The sequence below is a fragment of the Chaetodon auriga genome, chromosome 18 (assembly GCF_051107435.1).
Source record: "Chaetodon auriga isolate fChaAug3 chromosome 18, fChaAug3.hap1, whole genome shotgun sequence".
NCBI lineage: Eukaryota > Metazoa > Chordata > Actinopteri > Chaetodontiformes > Chaetodontidae > Chaetodon > Chaetodon auriga.
In genome coordinates, this window is record NC_135091.1 from 5,832,683 (window position 1) to 5,851,920 (window position 19,238).

The 19,238-nt window shown below is 43.2% G+C and overlaps 1 protein-coding gene across 1 annotated transcript in view; it reads right to left on the minus strand.

The window, feature by feature from the left end:
* The window catches only part of lama2 (laminin, alpha 2), a 168,207-nt gene that overhangs the window by 9,871 nt on the left and 139,098 nt on the right, over positions 1 to 19,238 (minus strand). Inside the window, exons 47-61 of the mRNA XM_076756486.1 lie at positions 17,850 to 18,032; positions 16,708 to 16,862; positions 16,403 to 16,546; positions 13,940 to 14,073; positions 12,748 to 12,907; positions 12,527 to 12,651; positions 12,265 to 12,427; positions 11,236 to 11,380; positions 10,924 to 11,062; positions 9,578 to 9,698; positions 7,783 to 7,938; positions 7,115 to 7,168; positions 2,957 to 3,108; positions 2,691 to 2,867; positions 1,513 to 1,705 (exon numbers count right to left, since the gene is read on the minus strand). Coding sequence (XP_076612601.1) covers positions 1,513 to 1,705; positions 2,691 to 2,867; positions 2,957 to 3,108; positions 7,115 to 7,168; positions 7,783 to 7,938; positions 9,578 to 9,698; positions 10,924 to 11,062; positions 11,236 to 11,380; positions 12,265 to 12,427; positions 12,527 to 12,651; positions 12,748 to 12,907; positions 13,940 to 14,073; positions 16,403 to 16,546; positions 16,708 to 16,862; positions 17,850 to 18,032 — 2,201 coding nt within the window. The remainder of the gene's footprint in view (positions 1 to 1,512; positions 1,706 to 2,690; positions 2,868 to 2,956; positions 3,109 to 7,114; positions 7,169 to 7,782; positions 7,939 to 9,577; positions 9,699 to 10,923; positions 11,063 to 11,235; positions 11,381 to 12,264; positions 12,428 to 12,526; positions 12,652 to 12,747; positions 12,908 to 13,939; positions 14,074 to 16,402; positions 16,547 to 16,707; positions 16,863 to 17,849; positions 18,033 to 19,238) is intronic.

Below are 19,238 nucleotides of genomic sequence, written 5' to 3' on the forward strand. Positions count from 1 at the left end.
GAGCCTCTTCAACCTCTAAATTGGTGCTCACGACAATCTCAAGAATCAGACGAATGGAATATGTTGTGACAGAAAAGTGGGAGATAAAGAAGCCTCTTTATTCAAGCACATGCTGAGACTGTTGTTTACCATCAGCTGCGATTCAACTTGTGATTATTTCTTCAATCTGACAATATCCCTCTGCTGCTGATGAAAAACGCACGTTGCAACCTGCGTGCAGAGCTCTGTCACATGGCACAAAACCTTTCAAAATGTGCCAATTGAGTAAAATCTCGCCTTTCCTCCTACATGACATGCAACCATTAAAACACAAACATGGCAACCACTTCATGAGAATAAGCCTGAGTCATGTCTCAGCCTATCATAAAGGCCACAGGCAGACACACTCTATACAAAAACACTCTTTGGAGGAGAAGCCGGTGGAACAGAAGCAAACTCAGACACTTTCGCTCTCTATAATCTGTAAACACTGATGCTGGTGGAGTAAAGGTCATGTCCTCCAAAGACTTCAATTTCCCCCTGAATTCTGGTGAGACACATGCTTGTATATTGTAATTTGCTGTGGCCATAATGGAAAGCAGTTCTAAGAGTCAACAAAATACCCAACAAACCAAACATGGGTCATAAAGATGATTGCTGCAGAGGGTCTGTTAAAATGTAGACGGGTTCTCAAACAGCTATGGCTTCTCACAGCCTGTACTCTACTGTATATCATGGAGCAGATGAACTTACAGCCCATAAAGCAACAAACCACTGAGTTATAGCTAAGCTGGCATAGCTCTTTGGCTCCGTGCTTCATGATCAATGTCCTTTTAGAGGTGTAGTTTAGCAGGTAACTGGGTAGCTGATAAACTATGCTGCTGTAAAGCTTATAGGCTAATATATTAAGTATGTGAAATATATCTCGCCAATGCTAAACATAGGAATGACTCACTGCCTACCGGCCTCCTAGCATAGTAGCTAAATGTTAGCTGAAAGTGTTTTGGCTCCTGTGGGCTCATAAAGCATAAGTGGCATGCACAGTTAGCCTAGCGTGGCGCCGTGGCTCCGCACTGCATGACAGGCTGCCAGAGGTGCAGTTTAGTGGCTCAAGGCTAAAGGGACTATAAAGAAGAGTTAATGGGCTGTACAACTGCTATGTGATGAAGCGCTAAGCTAACACGGCGAGGCCATGGCTGCATTTCATCAGAGAGATCGGTGTGTGTGTTTGCGTGTGTGTGTGTGAGACAGTAAATGTAAGAAAATAAAAGGAAATGTGGTGTAGGACATGTGTGCACCTCTGTAATTGTGTGTGCTTTGTTTTTTAACTGTACTGTAAAACAGGCTGCCTAAGCGAAAGTAATGGCCATTATAATACTGTAAATAAAGACCCTGGGGTGTAATGTGAATATCCCTTACTTAGACACATATTTCATGTATTTTTAATACCACAACACTTTGTGCTGAGAAATATTAATGATGAAAGTTATGCGGTTCAAGGTGTGTGTTCCCAGGTTAGTACGAGCTACTTACAGCAGGAGGACCTGGAAGTGGAGAAACGGGGGTCGAGGTCAGTGGAGGGCTGACTGGCTTCGACTCCTTCTTTTCCTTCTCGGGCTCCTCCTCATCCGTTGGAAGAGGCGGAGGAGGTGGTGGTGGGGCGAGGTTGGGGCACTGGCCGATTTCGGCGTTCTCGAAGGAGACGGGCTGGGAGAAATCTGAGAGCCTGAGAGACGGATGACAAAGCAGTTAATTTAATATTCCATCGTGAAAAACACGTGTGGAGTTGTGCTCAGCCTCGACGCTGCAGCACTTTTTGGAAATTTTGGAATCTTTGGAATCGGGGTCGTAAGTTTGAGCCACCTCAAGCAAAAATTTGCATCTTTGCATCACTGTTTAGATTTTGCCTTGGATATGAAAGCTCCTTAATAAGTGTACAGTAAGTGCTAGAAAAAGGTAGCGGGAGTTGAGAGAAATGAACAAAACAATATGTATTTAATAGGTTCTGATGAGGTCTCACTGACAGACAGACAAACAGATGTATGTCAGAGCCAGACTGGTGGGGTGACACGGGTGAAATGAGGTGAGCGACAGACAGACACAAACATAAACACACAAAGATGAGCGAGGGCTGTAATTTGAGTTATGAGCATGTTTATGATGTTGGACAGCTCTATTACTGCTGTTCAAGCAGAAAGAGACGCTGGCTTTATCATCATCATCATCAACACCGTCATCATGACCTCCTGCAATCACATTAACTACGCTTTACCCCAACAGCGTAGGAGGTCAAAATTAGGCCTGTCGTCCACTGCCAGAGAACATTATTGGGCAAATATTAGTACGGTGAGGTGAAGCTGCCCAGTTTGAAGCTTGAGTGTTAAATACAGAGCGAGATCTTCACTAGAGGAAGTGGCCAGGAGTCGCACAGTCACTAGAGTTTAGCACTGGATGTCATTTTCAGCCGGGAGAAGGAGGAAAGAGGGGTGAATATTAATGTGTCATTTGAAATTCCCACTGCAACACTACACTTACTTTATCACAGGACTTTAAGTGTTATGGGCTTTTAGAACAACTCTGTCGCAATACTGGTACTTCAAAAGGACCAATGCCTGACGAAGTCCCCAGAACATACAGTACATTCGACTCAGAAGACTAAGAGCAAGTCCAATCCACTTACAGATCTACTGTATAGATTAGAGGTTACGTACACAGCGTTGACCATGAGGTTCCATATGCAGCCCTGGAACGGGACGTTGGCTCTGTTGGACGTCTGCTCTACTTCTGCAGGAATACCACCGAGGAAGATGCGCTGCAAGTTCACTGGTTGGTCGTTGGGAAGCGCTGCCTCCCTCTTGGCCTCCTCGTCCACCTGAACAGCAAAAGATCTGAAACAAAGACAAGCAAAAAGCATCCGGTTGATTACGCAGAGTAAAAGCTTAACATGCACAAGCTGAGCACACACACGAACACCGACCTGCCGGGCAGCCTTTCTATACGCAGCGAGTGCTCTCTCCCGTCGTTCAGCACGCCTTGCTCGGGTCGTCTGATGACGCGACGCGGACTGTGGCTGCCGGTAAACACCAGGACCTCCAGAGAGCCTTTGTTCAGCATGACTGAGAGGTAGGGCTGCAGGAGTTGGAGATAAACTTTATTAGCTGTGGAAATCTGAACATCCAAATGACTCTCAGGTCACAGAGCCGGGGAGAGGAGATGAAATGGAGAAGATAAAGTCCGGGTTGATGCACGAGAGAAGGGCTCTGAATTTCACTGCTGTACCAACCTCCACTACTCTACGCAGCGTATACCACCTATATTTTATACGCAACTGGAAGCCAGGGGGAAATGAAGGGACCGAGCAAACATTGTGATGTTGAGCACAAGCTGATACAAACATCTGCAGACAACTTCAAAGCCCCATGTAAGTGTGGGTGTATTTTTTAGAATATAACCTGGACTGAACCAAGAAAACATTGCTGAGATTAAAAAAAAAAAAGGACTTTTCTCTTTTTCTCTCGGCCATGATGCGCAGCAAAAACAGCATGTTACAGACTAATGACATAAAACCAGCAACACAAAATATCTCATGAGGTCAGAATTAAACAATACTGCAATTACAGAAATCATGACTGAAAAATTTTCAACAGGAATCTGATTTAATATCACTTCCTAGAAATAAAGTGGAACTTTAAAAACACCCTGAGAGCTGAGTGTGAGAGCTGAGTGTGAGAGCTGAGTGTGAAAGTTCATCCTTGACTCTGCTCGGACGAAGAAAATCAAATAATATTCTATGAGCTCTCAGCCATCTTTAATGTGGAATAAATGTTGAGCTGGTAAGTGGACCTTGTGAGGAACAGAAAACCATGATTAAATAAGAGCAGAACAATCAAACACAGCGTTGATATGACTGGAATTCTTCTGGATCTGCAGCAGGTGGCAACAGTCGCAAAAACTGACCTAAATAATAGATTTTCCCGTCCCATATTATCACACTATGAATACTATGTGCTCAACTTGGATTAAACTTGTGCACCTCCTGCATGGTGCGATTCTGTTTGTCGGAGGAGGGGAGGAGGAGAAAGGAAGGACGAGGGGAGAAAACAGACAGATAAGAACTGAAGGGAGGAGAAAAGACAAACAGGAGGGAGGCGAGACTGGGGATTAAAGAGCGGAGGAAAGTCAAAGGGGAAAAGGGGGGACGTGGGGGTACAGGGAGAGAAATTGGAGGGAAATAAGAGAGGTAGGAGAGGAGTGGAGAGGAAAGGATAACAAGAGATGAGAGGCACAGAGAGGAGAGGATAATAGGGGGAAGAGATGAGAGGGCAGAGAGCAAAACAGCGAGCGAGATAGAGATGGCGAGAGAGAGAAAGAGAGAGACAGACAGAGAGGTGCTAGAGAGCAGCGGTGCAGGGTCAGGCTAATTTGAATTTTAATTCACTGTGTGCCAGAGGGCGAAGTGGGAGACAATTTACCACCTGAAAATGGAATTTCAATTTGAGGTCGGGGACAAATTGAACTGAGATGTAGCTACAACATGCCTCTCGCTGCGCCTTCTCACACACGCACGCAGATACAAAGGCACGCACGCACACACACACACAGGTGCACAGGCGCAGACACACGTCGCACGTACAGACAAAGGTAGAATAAGTCACACGTGCACATGAATTTATATACTGAAGGAAAAGGTACACACGTATACAGACACGGACGTGCAGACGTACAAGCATGAAACCAAACACGCAGCAGAGCGTGCAGAGACCTGCGCACGCACCAACCCACGTCCACGAGAAAATCACGTGACACACTGAAAACACACAAACACACACCGCCCTCGACAGTTTAAGTCTTTTGAAGTTTCTACATGTCTGATCACACTTTGGCTTTTTGTGTGCAGTTCTTCTTGTTCGGTGAATATTTATGAACCTAATCTAATCTAGAGCTGTTTTACGACAACACCCCTTGCAGCTAACAGAAGTGTATTTATGTTTTATCCATACTTTTGTTTTGCAATTGCGGCTTTCAATTTGACACAGCACACACAGCCTGTGTCAGCAACACCATTCATGATCTCATGACGACTGCTGCTTTAGGCTGCCAGCAACCGTTAGAGGGAGGCTGGTCATTCAATGAATTGATAAGAAGTAAAATCAAAATCGGTTTTTCAAATGTCAAATTGAATGTCTTTGGATTTTGGACATCTGGTTGTCAACTGGTCGTGCACATTTTTCACAACCTTATGACTTTATTGTCTGATTTCATGGACCAGTTACTCTATCAAGTGAGTAAATAATCAGCAATTGTGAGCTGCAGCCCCATTAACAATATCAAGTGGCTGGCTGCTGAGATTAGCCAACATTATGGAAAGATTAACCTTTGTGGAGAGCTGTAGTCTTGCACAGATGTGTGTTCTGCTCTCAAATGGCAGTGGTTGTCATTTAAACAAATCAAATTTAACTCCGGGATGAGGCAGTAAGGCGAGGCGAGTCGGATTTCAGACACAAGGGAATTCAAAGTGCTTCACGGGGGCACAGAAATACATAAAAAATAAGCCAAAGAAAAAACAAAATCAAGTATAGGTATAACCACAGGTGCTTTTTCTGAGGAATGGAGACTTCATTAGTCTTTACATCCCATTTTACATGATGAGGAATTCATCAGAAGCTGTTGTCGGTGCAGAAGGTGCCGTCGCTCCACTTCGCTGATCATCTTTCTACGACACCAAACGCTTCTGTGGTGAATATCTTATGTGAATGGTCAAGCCCAACATTTTTCTCGCTCTCTCCTTTTGGCTTCATCTGTCCTTCTCGCTCTCACTATACTCTCTTTCATCTCAGCTTCTCTTATTCTGCTCCAAGCCTCTTCCTCCTTTCCTTTTCATCTCTGCTCTCTGTGATCATTCTCTCGTTCTGTCGACTATCAACTCTCCCCATCATTTCATTTTTCCGCTCTCTGTCCTCTCGTCTCCTCTGCTATCCTCCCACCTCGTGTCATTTCTCTTCTCTCTCTTTTCCCCTCCATCCTTCCTTTCACCTCTAACTCTCCCTCCGCTATCCCTCCATCCTTTGTCTCCTGTCCCCTTCGCTCTCCCCCTGTCTCTCCGTCCCTCTCTAAAACATCCATTAGTCAGGGCCAAGTTGCGTTGATGGTGTTTTTAACCTCGCTTAACCTTTATCCACACACACACACACACACACACACACGCACACGCTCACACGCACACACACGCCCTGCCAGCCAGCATAGTTAGCAAAAATAGATTTATGCACCCAACAACCAGCGATGATGGATAAGCTAGAGGTAACCCTCTGTCCTCTCTCTCTCTCACACACAGATACACATGACGCTAAAAGACGCATGCACACACACAAACAGGCACACACACACATGAACGCAGACATAACACACACACACACACACACACACACACACACACACACGTCGGTCTGCAAATATGGATGCATGTGCAGATGCAATACTTAAGACACCAAGTACACGGTGTATCCAACAGAGATTAAATAATGGATTTATTTATTTATCAGTAATTAGGATTAAAGAGGAGAGCATCAGCACAGGGACCTCATGCATGTGTGTGTGTGTGTGCGGTGTTGTGTTGTGGGGACATAAATCTAGTCATATTGAGGGGATTTGCCTTGCTTATGGGGACAACATGCAAGTCCTTATAACATAAATTGTTACAAAACTTGGGTTATGGTTATGGTAAGTCTCCATGAAATGACTAAAAGTCTATGTAATGTCCCCAGAACTGATGAAAACACCACTGTGTGTGCGTGTGTGTGCGTGTGTGTTTTTAGCCATAAGACAATCTAATCAGCACAGTTGCCAACAAATTCAAATCTTATTAATATGCACTCATGGAAACTTCATTCACTTAGAGAAAAGGTGCTTGTGTGCACGTGTGTGTGTGTGTGTGTGTGTGTGTGTGTGTGTGTGTGTCTGAGTGGTCAGCTGGTAGCTACTATACGATGCATCAATGGCCATAAAATACAATCCAATTAGCCCAGTAGCCAACAAATGCAAATCTCATTAATATGCACTTATGGAAACGTCTTTCACTTAAGCAAAGCGGTGCAGGTTTGGGGTGTGTGTGAGTGTGTCCACGTGTTGGACCTACCTCTCCGGATTGCCTGCGTCTCCTCTTGGAGTTCAAGATGTTCGTGTTCTGGGCCTGTGCAGGAAAGATTTTCAGGAGAGTTTACTGTTGCTCAGTTTACTGATCATTTCTTAAAGAAAGCTTATGATTCCACTTTCTGTTAGAGGGGTTTTCTACAACTACAGCTGATTTCACACCACATGATAACAGTACACACTGGTCCTATCACACGGCTTCAGCAGTCAACTTTTCTGAGCAGGAAACAAAGCAATGTGTGTGTACATTGTGACTTTGGAGTACAGCTGTCAATTAAACCTCACAAAGAGAAAGAAAATGACCTCGCAGAGTTATTTGTTTTCTGAAATCTTCCTGGTGTCTTATCTAACTTTTTATCTCTGTTAATTATTTGCAGCTGTGTAGCTCCTCCTGTTTCCTTTGTGTATTTCAATAAGGGACCACAGTCTACAACCCTGATTCCAAAAAAGCTGGGGCGCTCTGTTAAACGTCAATAAAGACAGAATTCAAACAATTCCAAACAGGTGTTTACAGGCAGGTATGAAACTAAACATACTACATATAAAGAATGAAGGATTGAACAATTAGTACCAAATCCCATAGTTCACTGGAAGCTTCCTCAACCACAGGGAAATGAGTCACAGCTTAAATGAAAAAAACAGATGAAACCGAACCTGCTGGCTGACTGGCGAAGCTCCACCTACTGCCAGTAATATGGTCCCAGTGTCCGCCAGCGTGCTGAAGGACAGGCTGATCTCTGTGCCGACCGCCAGCGACAGGCCACCCAGCTCCACGTACCCCGGCTTGGAGAAGCTGACCGTGTACAGGTGCTGTGAGACAGACACGGAACAGCTGCAGTTTACGTGTGTTTCAGCCCTAAATCTTTACAAATCGCAGTCAGGTGGAAAAGTTTGGTTCATCCACATAATGTGACCAGACTGAGTTCCCTCTGAGGTTTCTGTGAAGTCGAGGCTTTCCTCTCAACTTTTAGACGCTCGCTGTTTCACGTCAAATGCGCCATCACCCGCTTCTCGTTACTTTGACTGCGGCTGCACAGTGGAGACACTCACGCATGCACACACACTCACTCTCATCCTTGCAGCACGGCAGAGTGGTTGGTGAAGGAAGAAAAAAGACAGATAAGAGGAACAGGAAGACCTTCACTGTACACACACTCAACCCTGGGCCTTTCTAATCTTTCATACAGTCTGTATATACACTGCGAGCCTTACTGCATGTTTGTATGAATGAATGGCGCTAGTGTGGAGAATCACAGTGAATGCTTGTGTGACCTTAAAACTCCAGGTTATATTCAATACGTGTGTGCGTGTGTGTTTATGTAACTTAGAGGATGTGCATGATTGACACTTTGCATAGATGATTGAGGAAGGGTCTGCGTGTGTGTGTTGTATTGATTAATAAGAAGCTGTGCGGAGGATGAAAAAGCCATAGGACAATCCAAACGGTAGCTACATTTCTGACCTTCACTGTCTGTCCTTCACCTCCTCTATCTTTCTATTTTACACTTTACAGCAAGCCACTTTAATTTCCTGCATAAAAGAAAACAGCGAATGACAAATGAAAATAAAAGAGACACACTCGAGCGAGGGTGAGTGAGCAGGGTAAAGTAAGACGTCGTTATGTTGTACACATCACAAGCTGTTCACAGTCTGTCCTGGATTTATTTTCCATCTACATATTCACTCGCCATCTCCTCGGTGACATTCTGACATGTTTCAGCACACACATGCACACGATAAATCACTGAAAAGCGGTATGTAATACTGTGAGTACACCGTTATAATGCTTATTATACAGAGAGGTTTTAATATACTGTCTGCATGCTGCAAACACTGCGGGTGGTTAACGTTCCATACATGTTAGATGCTTTACTGATCCATTATAGAGGCCATATTCTGCTTTTGGAGTTCTTCTCTTTCCTTGTGTGGTACATAGCTTTTGGTGCATCTGCAAAGCCAAAAGTTCACACCAAAGAGAGTCATCTTCTCCTCCAGAAAACACTGCTCCTGATCCTAAAACGCCTTGTCAGTGGTCCTTTTCTGCGTCACTATGTGGCACAAAACCACCTCCAGCTGGGTGACCGTCCCACCCGCCTCGCTGTCTGCTGCTGTTACACAAAGCTGTGGAAGGCGAGAACTGAAAATCTATGCACGAGCTAAAGGGCTGCTGCAGAAACATGGCGGACTACGTGAAAGAGGACCCACTCCCTCTGGAGAAACAAAGAGCTCATTCTAAGGTAGCGAAAACAGATTTTTTTTTTTTTTTTCATGCGATGACACACTAATGAAAATGTACTTATGAATATTCCATTACTGCCACACTGTGCTTACAAAACCCTCTAAATCTTATAAACCTGTCCTTTAAATTCATTTTACAGAGTATCTTCAGTAAGTGTATGAATGCACGCAGACCATGTGTATGTTTTTAAGAGTTAATGGACACTCTTACCTCTACATTACATCCTTTCGTGACCCCAGTATAATCTGAACTGCTGAGGAGATTATACGGAGTCCGGGATACTTCAATCTCCCGAAGACATCCAGCATACCGCTTCAGAGTGATCTCTGGCCTGCATGGAAATCAAAAAGGTTTCAGTAAACAGTCTGTACAGCAGAAGAAACTTCAAACTCATTGGAATTTCCTGTCTCTCAGCGGAGTAATATAATTAAAAAAAAAGCTGAATTACTGCAGCAGTGAAGCTATTGCATCATGTATCCAGAAGCAGAGTGACGTCTGGACGTCACAAACAAGGATAATTTGAATATGCCGTTTGTCCATATTGTCCAAATTCATAAGTCTGGCCTTATTTTGATAATCAGTTTGTAGCATAATTGATTTTAATGGAATGGAATACGTTGTCCAGGTTGCAGTATAGTTCAAGAGGAGAGGAAAAATACTCCTAATAATCTTGGGCTGTGATCACACTGAACATGTTATTAGCAGTGTAATGCACCTTTGTAACTGTTTTCAGTGATTTAGGGCTTTATGTTTGTAGCTCAGCAAAAACTGTCGCTCGCAGTGCTACAAATAATTGGCGGAGTCCGCAGCTAAGATACAATTTGAATATGATTATGGCGATAATGCCTGTGAGGCACAGACATAAACATGAGAAATCACACTGAAATGCTGCTGAACAGACAAACGTCAAATTCAGATTAGCGAAGGAAAGAGGAAGTGATTTCCAGCCGCCGTGTGGAGGAGCGGGAGCCTTCAGGGGCCGGCCAAGATACGAACAAACAATCACTGTGGGCTACGCAGCATCATCAGCACGGCTAGCCTCATGCACACAAGGGCAGCACAGGACAAAACGTACTACATGTGTGATTATGAGATTTATTTGTTTCTTTATTTACCTGGCTCTCATGCTGTTAAGACAGAACAAATTAAAAGCATTAGGCACACTTCACAGACAGTTTCAACATATGACTCATGTTAGCTAGTCAAGTTTTTCCTCCTCAACCTTCTGGCACACGGATGCTTTAATGACAGACTAGGAGGAGTGAAAATCGTTTTAATTGGCTGTGAAAAGGCTGATTGTGTTTGGTAAACAAATGAATCTGAGAAACAGCCTGAGCGGCTTAATTTTACAGCTACCAAGTGTCAAAATAAGTATTTAACTGTTAAAATGTCATTACATACGAATCAGAGGGAAAAGTAAAGGTCATGGCTGCACTTTGAACACAAAACAGATGACTGTAATCAAATCTGCGTCACACATCATTTACAACAGATACATGCACAGTACATGTACGTGTCTGAGTGTGCCCATGAACGTGTCACAGCTGTGTGTGTACCTGTAGTTTCCAATGCTCGGCAGCCCTCCAAAATAGATCTTCTGGTTTTCTCTGAGGTTCAGACCAGTGGCTGAACCCTGAGATGTGGCGACTACCTTCTCCTCAGCACCGCTGTCGATGTCCACTACGCTCACCGTGGCTTTGTAGACAGTTAAAGAGACATAAATAACAACAGAGCAGACAGGCACACAGAGATAATACAGTTTGAAACTGAAATCTGTTTTCTCTCAACATCATCCAAACTATTCTTGTCCAGTCTTTCCAAATGTAGTGTGGCTTAGTTTAGTGTGATACGAGACTGCTGTGGTCTACCTTGTTTCTTGTTCCTCGACATGGTGAGGGACTTCCAGCGTCCATCATTGTGGCGGTTAGCTGATATGGCGCTGCCAACCCCTGACCCGAGGTCAAAGTTCACCTTCACCTTGCCCTCTGACAGCTCCAGGGACATAAAGTCCTTCTGCAGAGACAGCCGGGGAGAAAGCCTCGTGACGTACTGACATTTCAAATCCAATAACAATCCAATGATTGCAGCAATATGATGAAAAACTTGGTTTGAAAACAGATAAAACATAAAGATCTGTGAGAGGTTGAGTTGGGTCACTACCCCTCAGGCTGAGTCGGTTTCTAAACTGTGGTTAAAATATGATAATCATCAACTCAGGATTAAAACTGGACTTCACATCACAGCAGTGCATTCTGGGCATTTGGACACAATCAGTTCACAGTGTCTTAACCTTGTGAAATAGTGATATCACCTCTTTGCACAGTCAGATGACAAATAAAGCCTTGGCCTCTGTGCATCTTGATTATTATCTTATTAAGATAAGACTTTATTGATCCCACGCCGGGGAAATTCTGTTGTTACAACCGCAGAATAAAAAGAGGAGGCAGAAAACAGAACAAGTGGAACAAAAAAGACAATAAAAAAAAGATACAAGATACAACCATAGAAGGCTATGTACATAAAAAAATACAGTGTTTCTGGGTTACTGCACAGTATATAATAATATATATAATCTATAATATTGCACATGATAAGATGCACAGATGTAATGGATATTATCGTATGATGACATAAATAATGGGGTGGTGCAAACAGTAGATTTGTGATGTTGTGATGTGAAACAACATCAACACAGTGCTACGTTAAATGATGCTGCAGGTAAACAGTCTGACAGCTGCTGGGATGACGGACCTGTGGTAGCTTCTCACACAGCGGATGGAGCATCATTATTGAATCTACATCAGTGTGAGTGAGGATGGCACCTGGCAGCTACAAGCTAAAATATTTAGTACGCAAGCAGAGCAAAGTTTGTCATTCTTTCTTTGTTGCAAACATACCATATCTTCAGTGGCCAAATACATGAGCAGGGCCTCGGAGGAGAACGTGCGGAAGTTAAAGGTCACGGTGGAAATGTTGGGGTTCCACCTGGTGGGTCGTCCCACGGCGGCGTAGCCTTCGCCGTCCAGATGAACTGTCCCCTCACCATCTGAGCGCTGGGGGCTAAAAAAACAAGACAGGAAATAGTCCATCGGCTTCTTGAATATTAAAAGAATCATGAGAAACAAATGAAAAATATGAAAACTTGGAGTGCTTTCATACCTGACCACACATCCTTTACAGTCTCCCTGTCTGTCCCTGTAGTTCCACAGTCCAATAGGTTTACCGTCCAAGAAGGTCTCACCCATGCAGCCCGTGAACGTTGATGTTCTCACTGCATCTGCTTTCTAAAAGATAGAAGGAGAACATTTAAAAAAAAAAAAAAAAGACAAGAAGACAGACAGGTTCTTGATAAACAGACACACAAAGAGACAGACAGATACCTTGACAGTGCCGAGTATTCCTCCTACAAACAGGTAGGCGTTCTGGTCGACGTCCAGGATGGTGTAGGCCGTGGGCGAGTTGGCACTGGCCGGGGTCGGCATCATACCAGCCATAGAGCCTTCCAGAGGATATACTGATACGGTGCCATTCAAACCATTACTGGAGACAGAGAGAAGCAGGAGGGGAGAGCCGGTTTGATGTTATTTTGTTTGCCTTTCTGTATCTCCGGGAAGACATTTCCAATGACGAAAGATGTTAGAGGCGCTTGGAATCAGTTTTTATGAACTCTTGGTGTTAAAGATGAATGATAGGAAGACGTAGTGGAGCCAGTTTGTAGCAGTGGAACCTCTGAGCTGTACGGTGAAATTAATCTCCAACCTTGGGGTTTGTTTTCAAAGCAGGAGCAGCATTTCTGCGTCGTGTAGGGGAACATTTTTAAGACTTACAGCCTGTGTGATCCAATTGGAGAACACGTTTGGGAAATCTCTCGGCTGGTAATGCACAGAGCAGGTGGGGCGCCTGCTTGGTGTGGATGGGTCTTGTGTTGGACGGTCTGCATAGAGCATCACTTGGGGTTTGACAGAGAAAAACTGGATCTTCTGCATGACACTGTGTCTATGCAACGATGTGCCACAGGCTGTCAAGGCTGCAAACTCTTGATTTCCCAAGTGGAACAACATGTTTCCACCACAGCATGAATGAAATCATGTCTTGTGGTTGTTAGGCTGGTTTATTGTTGCTGTTACTGTTGCTTGTTGTTGCTTAGATTAGGTTATAGTGAGGGTAAGGTGAACAGATCAGTCCTTTTATGAAATACGCGATATTGGAAATCAGTGCTTCACGTCCACGACATAATGACACAGCAGTAGAAAGTGCGCAACGTGTCCAATAAAATTTGATTTCTGTCTTTTTTCAGATTTATAAAACGTAACTCAATTTCTCATGTTCATCTCAATGTGTCTCAGCGTTTCTGCTTCCATCTCAAGCTCAGGCTGGAAAATGAAGTGATAGAAAGCCAAAGAAAAACGGCATGTGCTATACGCTTGCATGTCAGTGTATTTGTACTTCTCTAACATTGTAAGTTCAACTGTCGGCAGGTCTGTGTACATACACTGTCTGTCGATCAGTGTTGGTTCTGTAAGTCTTGTATGAGAAACACTCCATGTATGCATGTGTGTGCAGACTTCTTACCGTGACGCCTCTATTCTGTGCCAGTTCCCATCATGGATGGTGTGATGGGGATATTCGACCCTCCCCACACCTGAACCCACGTCCCAGAGGAAATTCACCTTCCCCTTACGCATCTCTAAGGCCAGGAAATCAACCTGAGACACACAAAAAGACACATGCCGCATAAACCCTACAGAAACTGTTTTTGAAATATGACACCGTGCACAATATTGGCTGTGATTAGTCATCATGTCAAGAAAAGACAATAAACTGAGGGCAGACAGAGAAATGAAGAAAAGCTGCTCTGTGTTAGTTGCATTTGTCTTCCTGTATTCAGGACACAATCTAATTTTAAATAAGATTACTTTTTACTTTTTCAATGGCTGGCCTGCACTTACTCACGTGTTTGGCCTTCTGTCCAAACACACACAGTTCACAGTCACTGAAAACGGAGCTTTGGGGAAACTCCTTCCAGGGCGACATACAGGAACTCTGTTTGCAGTGTTGATGTGTCGACGGGGGCAACAGTTTTTGGCTTGTGACGAAAGAGTTTGCGCCACTATCTGGTGAAATTAGCTTTGTCAGCAGTGGATTATACCCACAACCAAAGCTTCACTTGGTTATCTGCAGGCCTTTCACTCTAACATTAACGTGCATGACTGTGACTGGCTGCACTGTAATCTGATAGAAAATAAAATAGCTCAGGTTTTAATACAGGCAAAACATGCATACTGATCAGACCGTGCAAATCTCAGCCAGAGGTCGTCAGATACACCTCTGGTCATCAGGAGTAAATCCACTGATTCCGACTCCCAAAAAATGACCTTAAGACATAATTTCCATCAGATTTCTGCACTAAAAAGCAGCACTGACACCACTTTCTGCTGAAAACTCCACGACGCAATCCTTCGCCTTTGTTGCTGAGACGACTGAATGCAGCAGTTACGCAACACTGTTGGCGATGATGTGAAATGATGATGATTAATAAGTGTCCAAAATCCCAATTTATTACTTACTCCAGAGAACCTTATAGAGTATTTATCATGCAGGGAATAGTGAACGAGTGAACAGTGGAGCATCTTCACACCCAGCTCTGGTCTATTCTGAGGGTACAAAGCTCAAGTTTTCTCCATCTGTCTCTATAAGTGGATTTTCACAGGATCTTGCTGTATTTTGATTAATGGCCTTATTACTTATGTATGAGCCAAAAAAATTAATAAGAGAATTCTGAGCATATGCTCTCATCTGGAGTACACACACACACACACACACACACAAGCGCGCAGACACTCACAGATGCAGCATTATTATTCATATAGTATTATGCACAATTAGAGATTATTAGGGAGTCACATTTGAAGACACAAATGACACACACATACACACACACGAGTACACACACTTATCTTTCTAGTCTCTCCAGGGTAATGGCGATTATTCATTAGCACAGATCACAGGGCAGCATCGTTATTATTCGACTAGCATTACACACTATTAGTGAAATGTTAGACACACACACACACACACACACACGTACACACACACACACACACACACACACACACACACACACACACACACAGAGCATTACTATTCATACTGAAATCTTCACTATTAGAGAATATTAGTGACAGATGCAAAAACACACGCACATGCATGCGCATTCAAGACTTCCCAGTCAGATGAAGCAAAGCAGTGATTTCTCAGGGGAAATCAGGCTAAAGCAGATAGCAACATAAACGTGTTGTTAATTGCTGCTGCTGCTCTTCAGGACACACACACACACACACACACACACACAGGCAAATCCATAAACACATGTCTACACATACAGCGCGCACACTCAGGGATTATCAGTGGTACCTTAAAACAGCGGTGTGCTACGTTTACAGGGGTGTTAGTGAGTATGTGTCAAGAAGTATTAATTATTCTCCTATTAGATAAATCACTCTGGGAGGGTGTGCAGGCTATGTGTGAGCGTGCACGCGCGTGTGTGTAATGCAGGCATTTTCAAGTATGATAAATGCTACAGAATATAGCGCACCGCAACACTGTATTAAATATGATTAATGCTTTAATATGAAAGATTTAAAAAAAACGTGAAACTGTCGACTGGCTTTTCTGTTTTGTCAGCAATAGCACCAGAGCCCCATATAGGCAAAGTTTCACCATGTTTCCTCAGCTTCATAAAGACATATTAGTTACCCAAACAGACTTAATGAGTGTTAATACAAAGCAATGCATTATTGGAAAAAAAAAAATCTATTCTGAATGAGACCTTTAGCTGAAGAGTTAAGAAAACTGTTTCGGTAATGGGGTTAACTATATCTGTGAGGACCAACCACTGAAAGTTGATATTTTGGGCAGATCTGATGACAAAAAGGTGATTTGTGGTTTAAGATTACAGCCACACTTACAGTCAAAATTGCAGTTCTGGTTGTACTTGAGGTTAAGATAAACCAGGAAAGTGACCAGTATGCTTACGTATTTGGCCGATCCCAGGTAGAAGAGCAGGTTATCAGGTGTGGTGGTTTTAACGTGAAGGGTGATGGTGTTGTACCTCCCTTTCCTGATGTCGGGGCGGTAACTACGGAGGCAGTCGCCACCTGATGACACCGATACTTTGATCTGGAAAGAGGAAGAAGAGTAGAAACGAAGAAAGCATCCACACGAAGAGTTATTATTTTAGTTTGTATTTACTATCATTGTGTACAAATTACATTCATTTATGACCAATACGTATTGCCATATGCCGTACTGTCGAGCATGTCAGCGCCTTGAAAACTTACTGAGTTCGCTTGTTTCCTGGCTTGGTTGATCAGTTCCTTGATTTGTGAGATGTTGCGCCTCAAATTGTCCTGCAGCTTTTTGATTGGCTGCAGCTTCTCCAACAGCCTGTCCGCCTCATCCTCTAAATCCTTCACTTTAGCTCCTGCGGCGTGGACTGAGGAGAGAGATAAAGTACAGCAGTGATACAGAACAGTGCAGCAGTTGCTATCATTAACAGTAAGCAGTGTATTATAGCTGAGAGAGCATGGAGAGCTAGCATGTAAGTGTGAGGAAATAATGAGAAGTAATGGCAGCTGAGGAAATCACCGATATTACTCGAAGGAGGAGGAGAATTATGGAGGAAGAGCGAGAAAGATGGAGAAAAATTAGCGCAGCTCAGCATTCAAAGAGGACCTTTTCTGTGCTGTTTACTATCATATACCGCACAGGCTTGAAACTGAGAATGAAACATAAAGAGTCCCATGCTTTGCGATGTGCAGAGCTCTCACGCTCAAGCAGAGCAGAGCAGAGAGGAGGCAGTATTAGAAGCAACTACTGTCTACTGTTAAAGATGGTTACAGAGCTACTGGGTGGTGCTCCAATACTGTTGTTGAAATCAGCTCATTTTCACACAGATGCTATTGATTGAGCCTAAAACAGCAGGAAGTGGTGATTTAAAACATTCCCGCGTGTGATTTAATAAGCAAAAAGCTACAAATGTCTAGAAATGTGTGCTGGCAAAGAGGTCACATGACTTGGTTAATTACAACATACTATTGGTGCACCACTTGTAATAATAAGTGCTAATTATTGAGGTAAGTGAAATATACATACTGATGGCTGTGGGGGTGAAAAAAAGGAGAGACAGGGAGAAAAATATCAGGCTTCGGCTGAATTCACCAGCTCTGAGACAATAACGTCATACCTGCAAAAACTCACACCTCAAGATAAAGCAACTATATTTTTAGAGTATAAAAGGGTTTGTTATGACTTTGTTTATGAAACTAGTGTGTTCAGGAGGTAAAAGTCAAGACCGATTTTGTCACAAAAAGCACTTTCTAATTGGAATTAGCGAGATACAAAATGCTCCTGCTGCTTTTACTTATTACTACTATTACTAGACTGTGTTTCTACGTAGCTAGCCAGTAGCATAGGTCGTTACTGTTTTTCTCGGGGTCCTGGATCATCTGGTTGGCTGTGTTGACAGTGTCCTCCAGCTCGCTGTAGTTCCTCTGTAGGCCATGCAGTTGCAGGTTCAGGTCTCCAAGGCGCTCCAGGACGTCTATGGCCGTGGCGTTAGCGTCTGCTGCTACAGCCTTCGTGGCTGTTAGCATCGCTGCTGTGTCTGTTGATGAATGTGAGTAACAGACAAGCAAAACAAATACAAGTTATTAAGTGTGGGCTAGCAGATGGGTTTTGTGATGTATTATGTTGCTATTATATATATTGTTTGCTTGGTTGTGCTTGTTTGTGGAGGATTTGATCAGTGTGACACCAGTTTGCAGTGGTGGAATGTAAGAAAGCACATTTACTGAAGTACATTTGAGGTATTTTATTCTGGGTGATTCCTTTTATGCTACATTATACTTCTACTCCACTACACTTACACCTTTTACTGCACTGCATTTATTTGACAGCATAGGTTGCCAGTTACTTGTCAGATTCAGACTATTAGTATAAAATATGAATAAACAAATACATTGTGATCAATTATTAAATAATCAATACAACCATCAGTATATAAAGTAGCTAAAATTAGCTTCACCTTTACCAGCTGCAACAAAATACACATGAAATGGGTCATTCTGCACAATGAGTACTTTTACTTTTGGTACTTTAAGTATATTTTGATGCTGGTACAGATTCTGAACACAGAACTTACCTGTTACCTAACAGAGAACTTTGACATAGTACCACTGAGTACTTGTTCCAGCACTTCCAGTTTGCTGTGAGACACCTTTAACCTGAGCTGACTCTCATATCAGACTTTGTGTTCTGACAAGTATGAGTGAATACTTTCTATTTGTTGTGTTTGTGTTTGGTTAACAGCAGGAAATGAGACTTGAAAACAGATCCTGGGTCAGATTTGGAGGCAGGAAGCGGCACTGACGCAGCAGTAGAGCCAGACTTTAATTCTAAACTTCTGTGAACTTTCATTGCATCACACACACAGATCTTAGCTGCACCACAGGCCAACGCTACATAATTATTCTAAGTCAGCATTTCTCTGAACTCTAAATACTTCCCCAGTGCACAACAGAAATTGTGGACTTTCTCACAACTGGAAATATTTAGAACAAATTGTTGTTGGAGCAAAATTCGTACTTTAAGTTTCTAAATTTGAAAGTTTTCACACTACGCTGATCAGCACATAGTTTCTACCTCATGATATCAGTATGTAGGTATGGGACATCTTCTGCTGTACATCTGATCTATGCACACTAGACTTTTTTGCATGGATCATATGCACGATAAATAAGATTATCCTGCTGACTCCTATAGACAGAGTCACCTCATCTCAGTAAAACCTCGTCTTTATTGGCTACAAAGC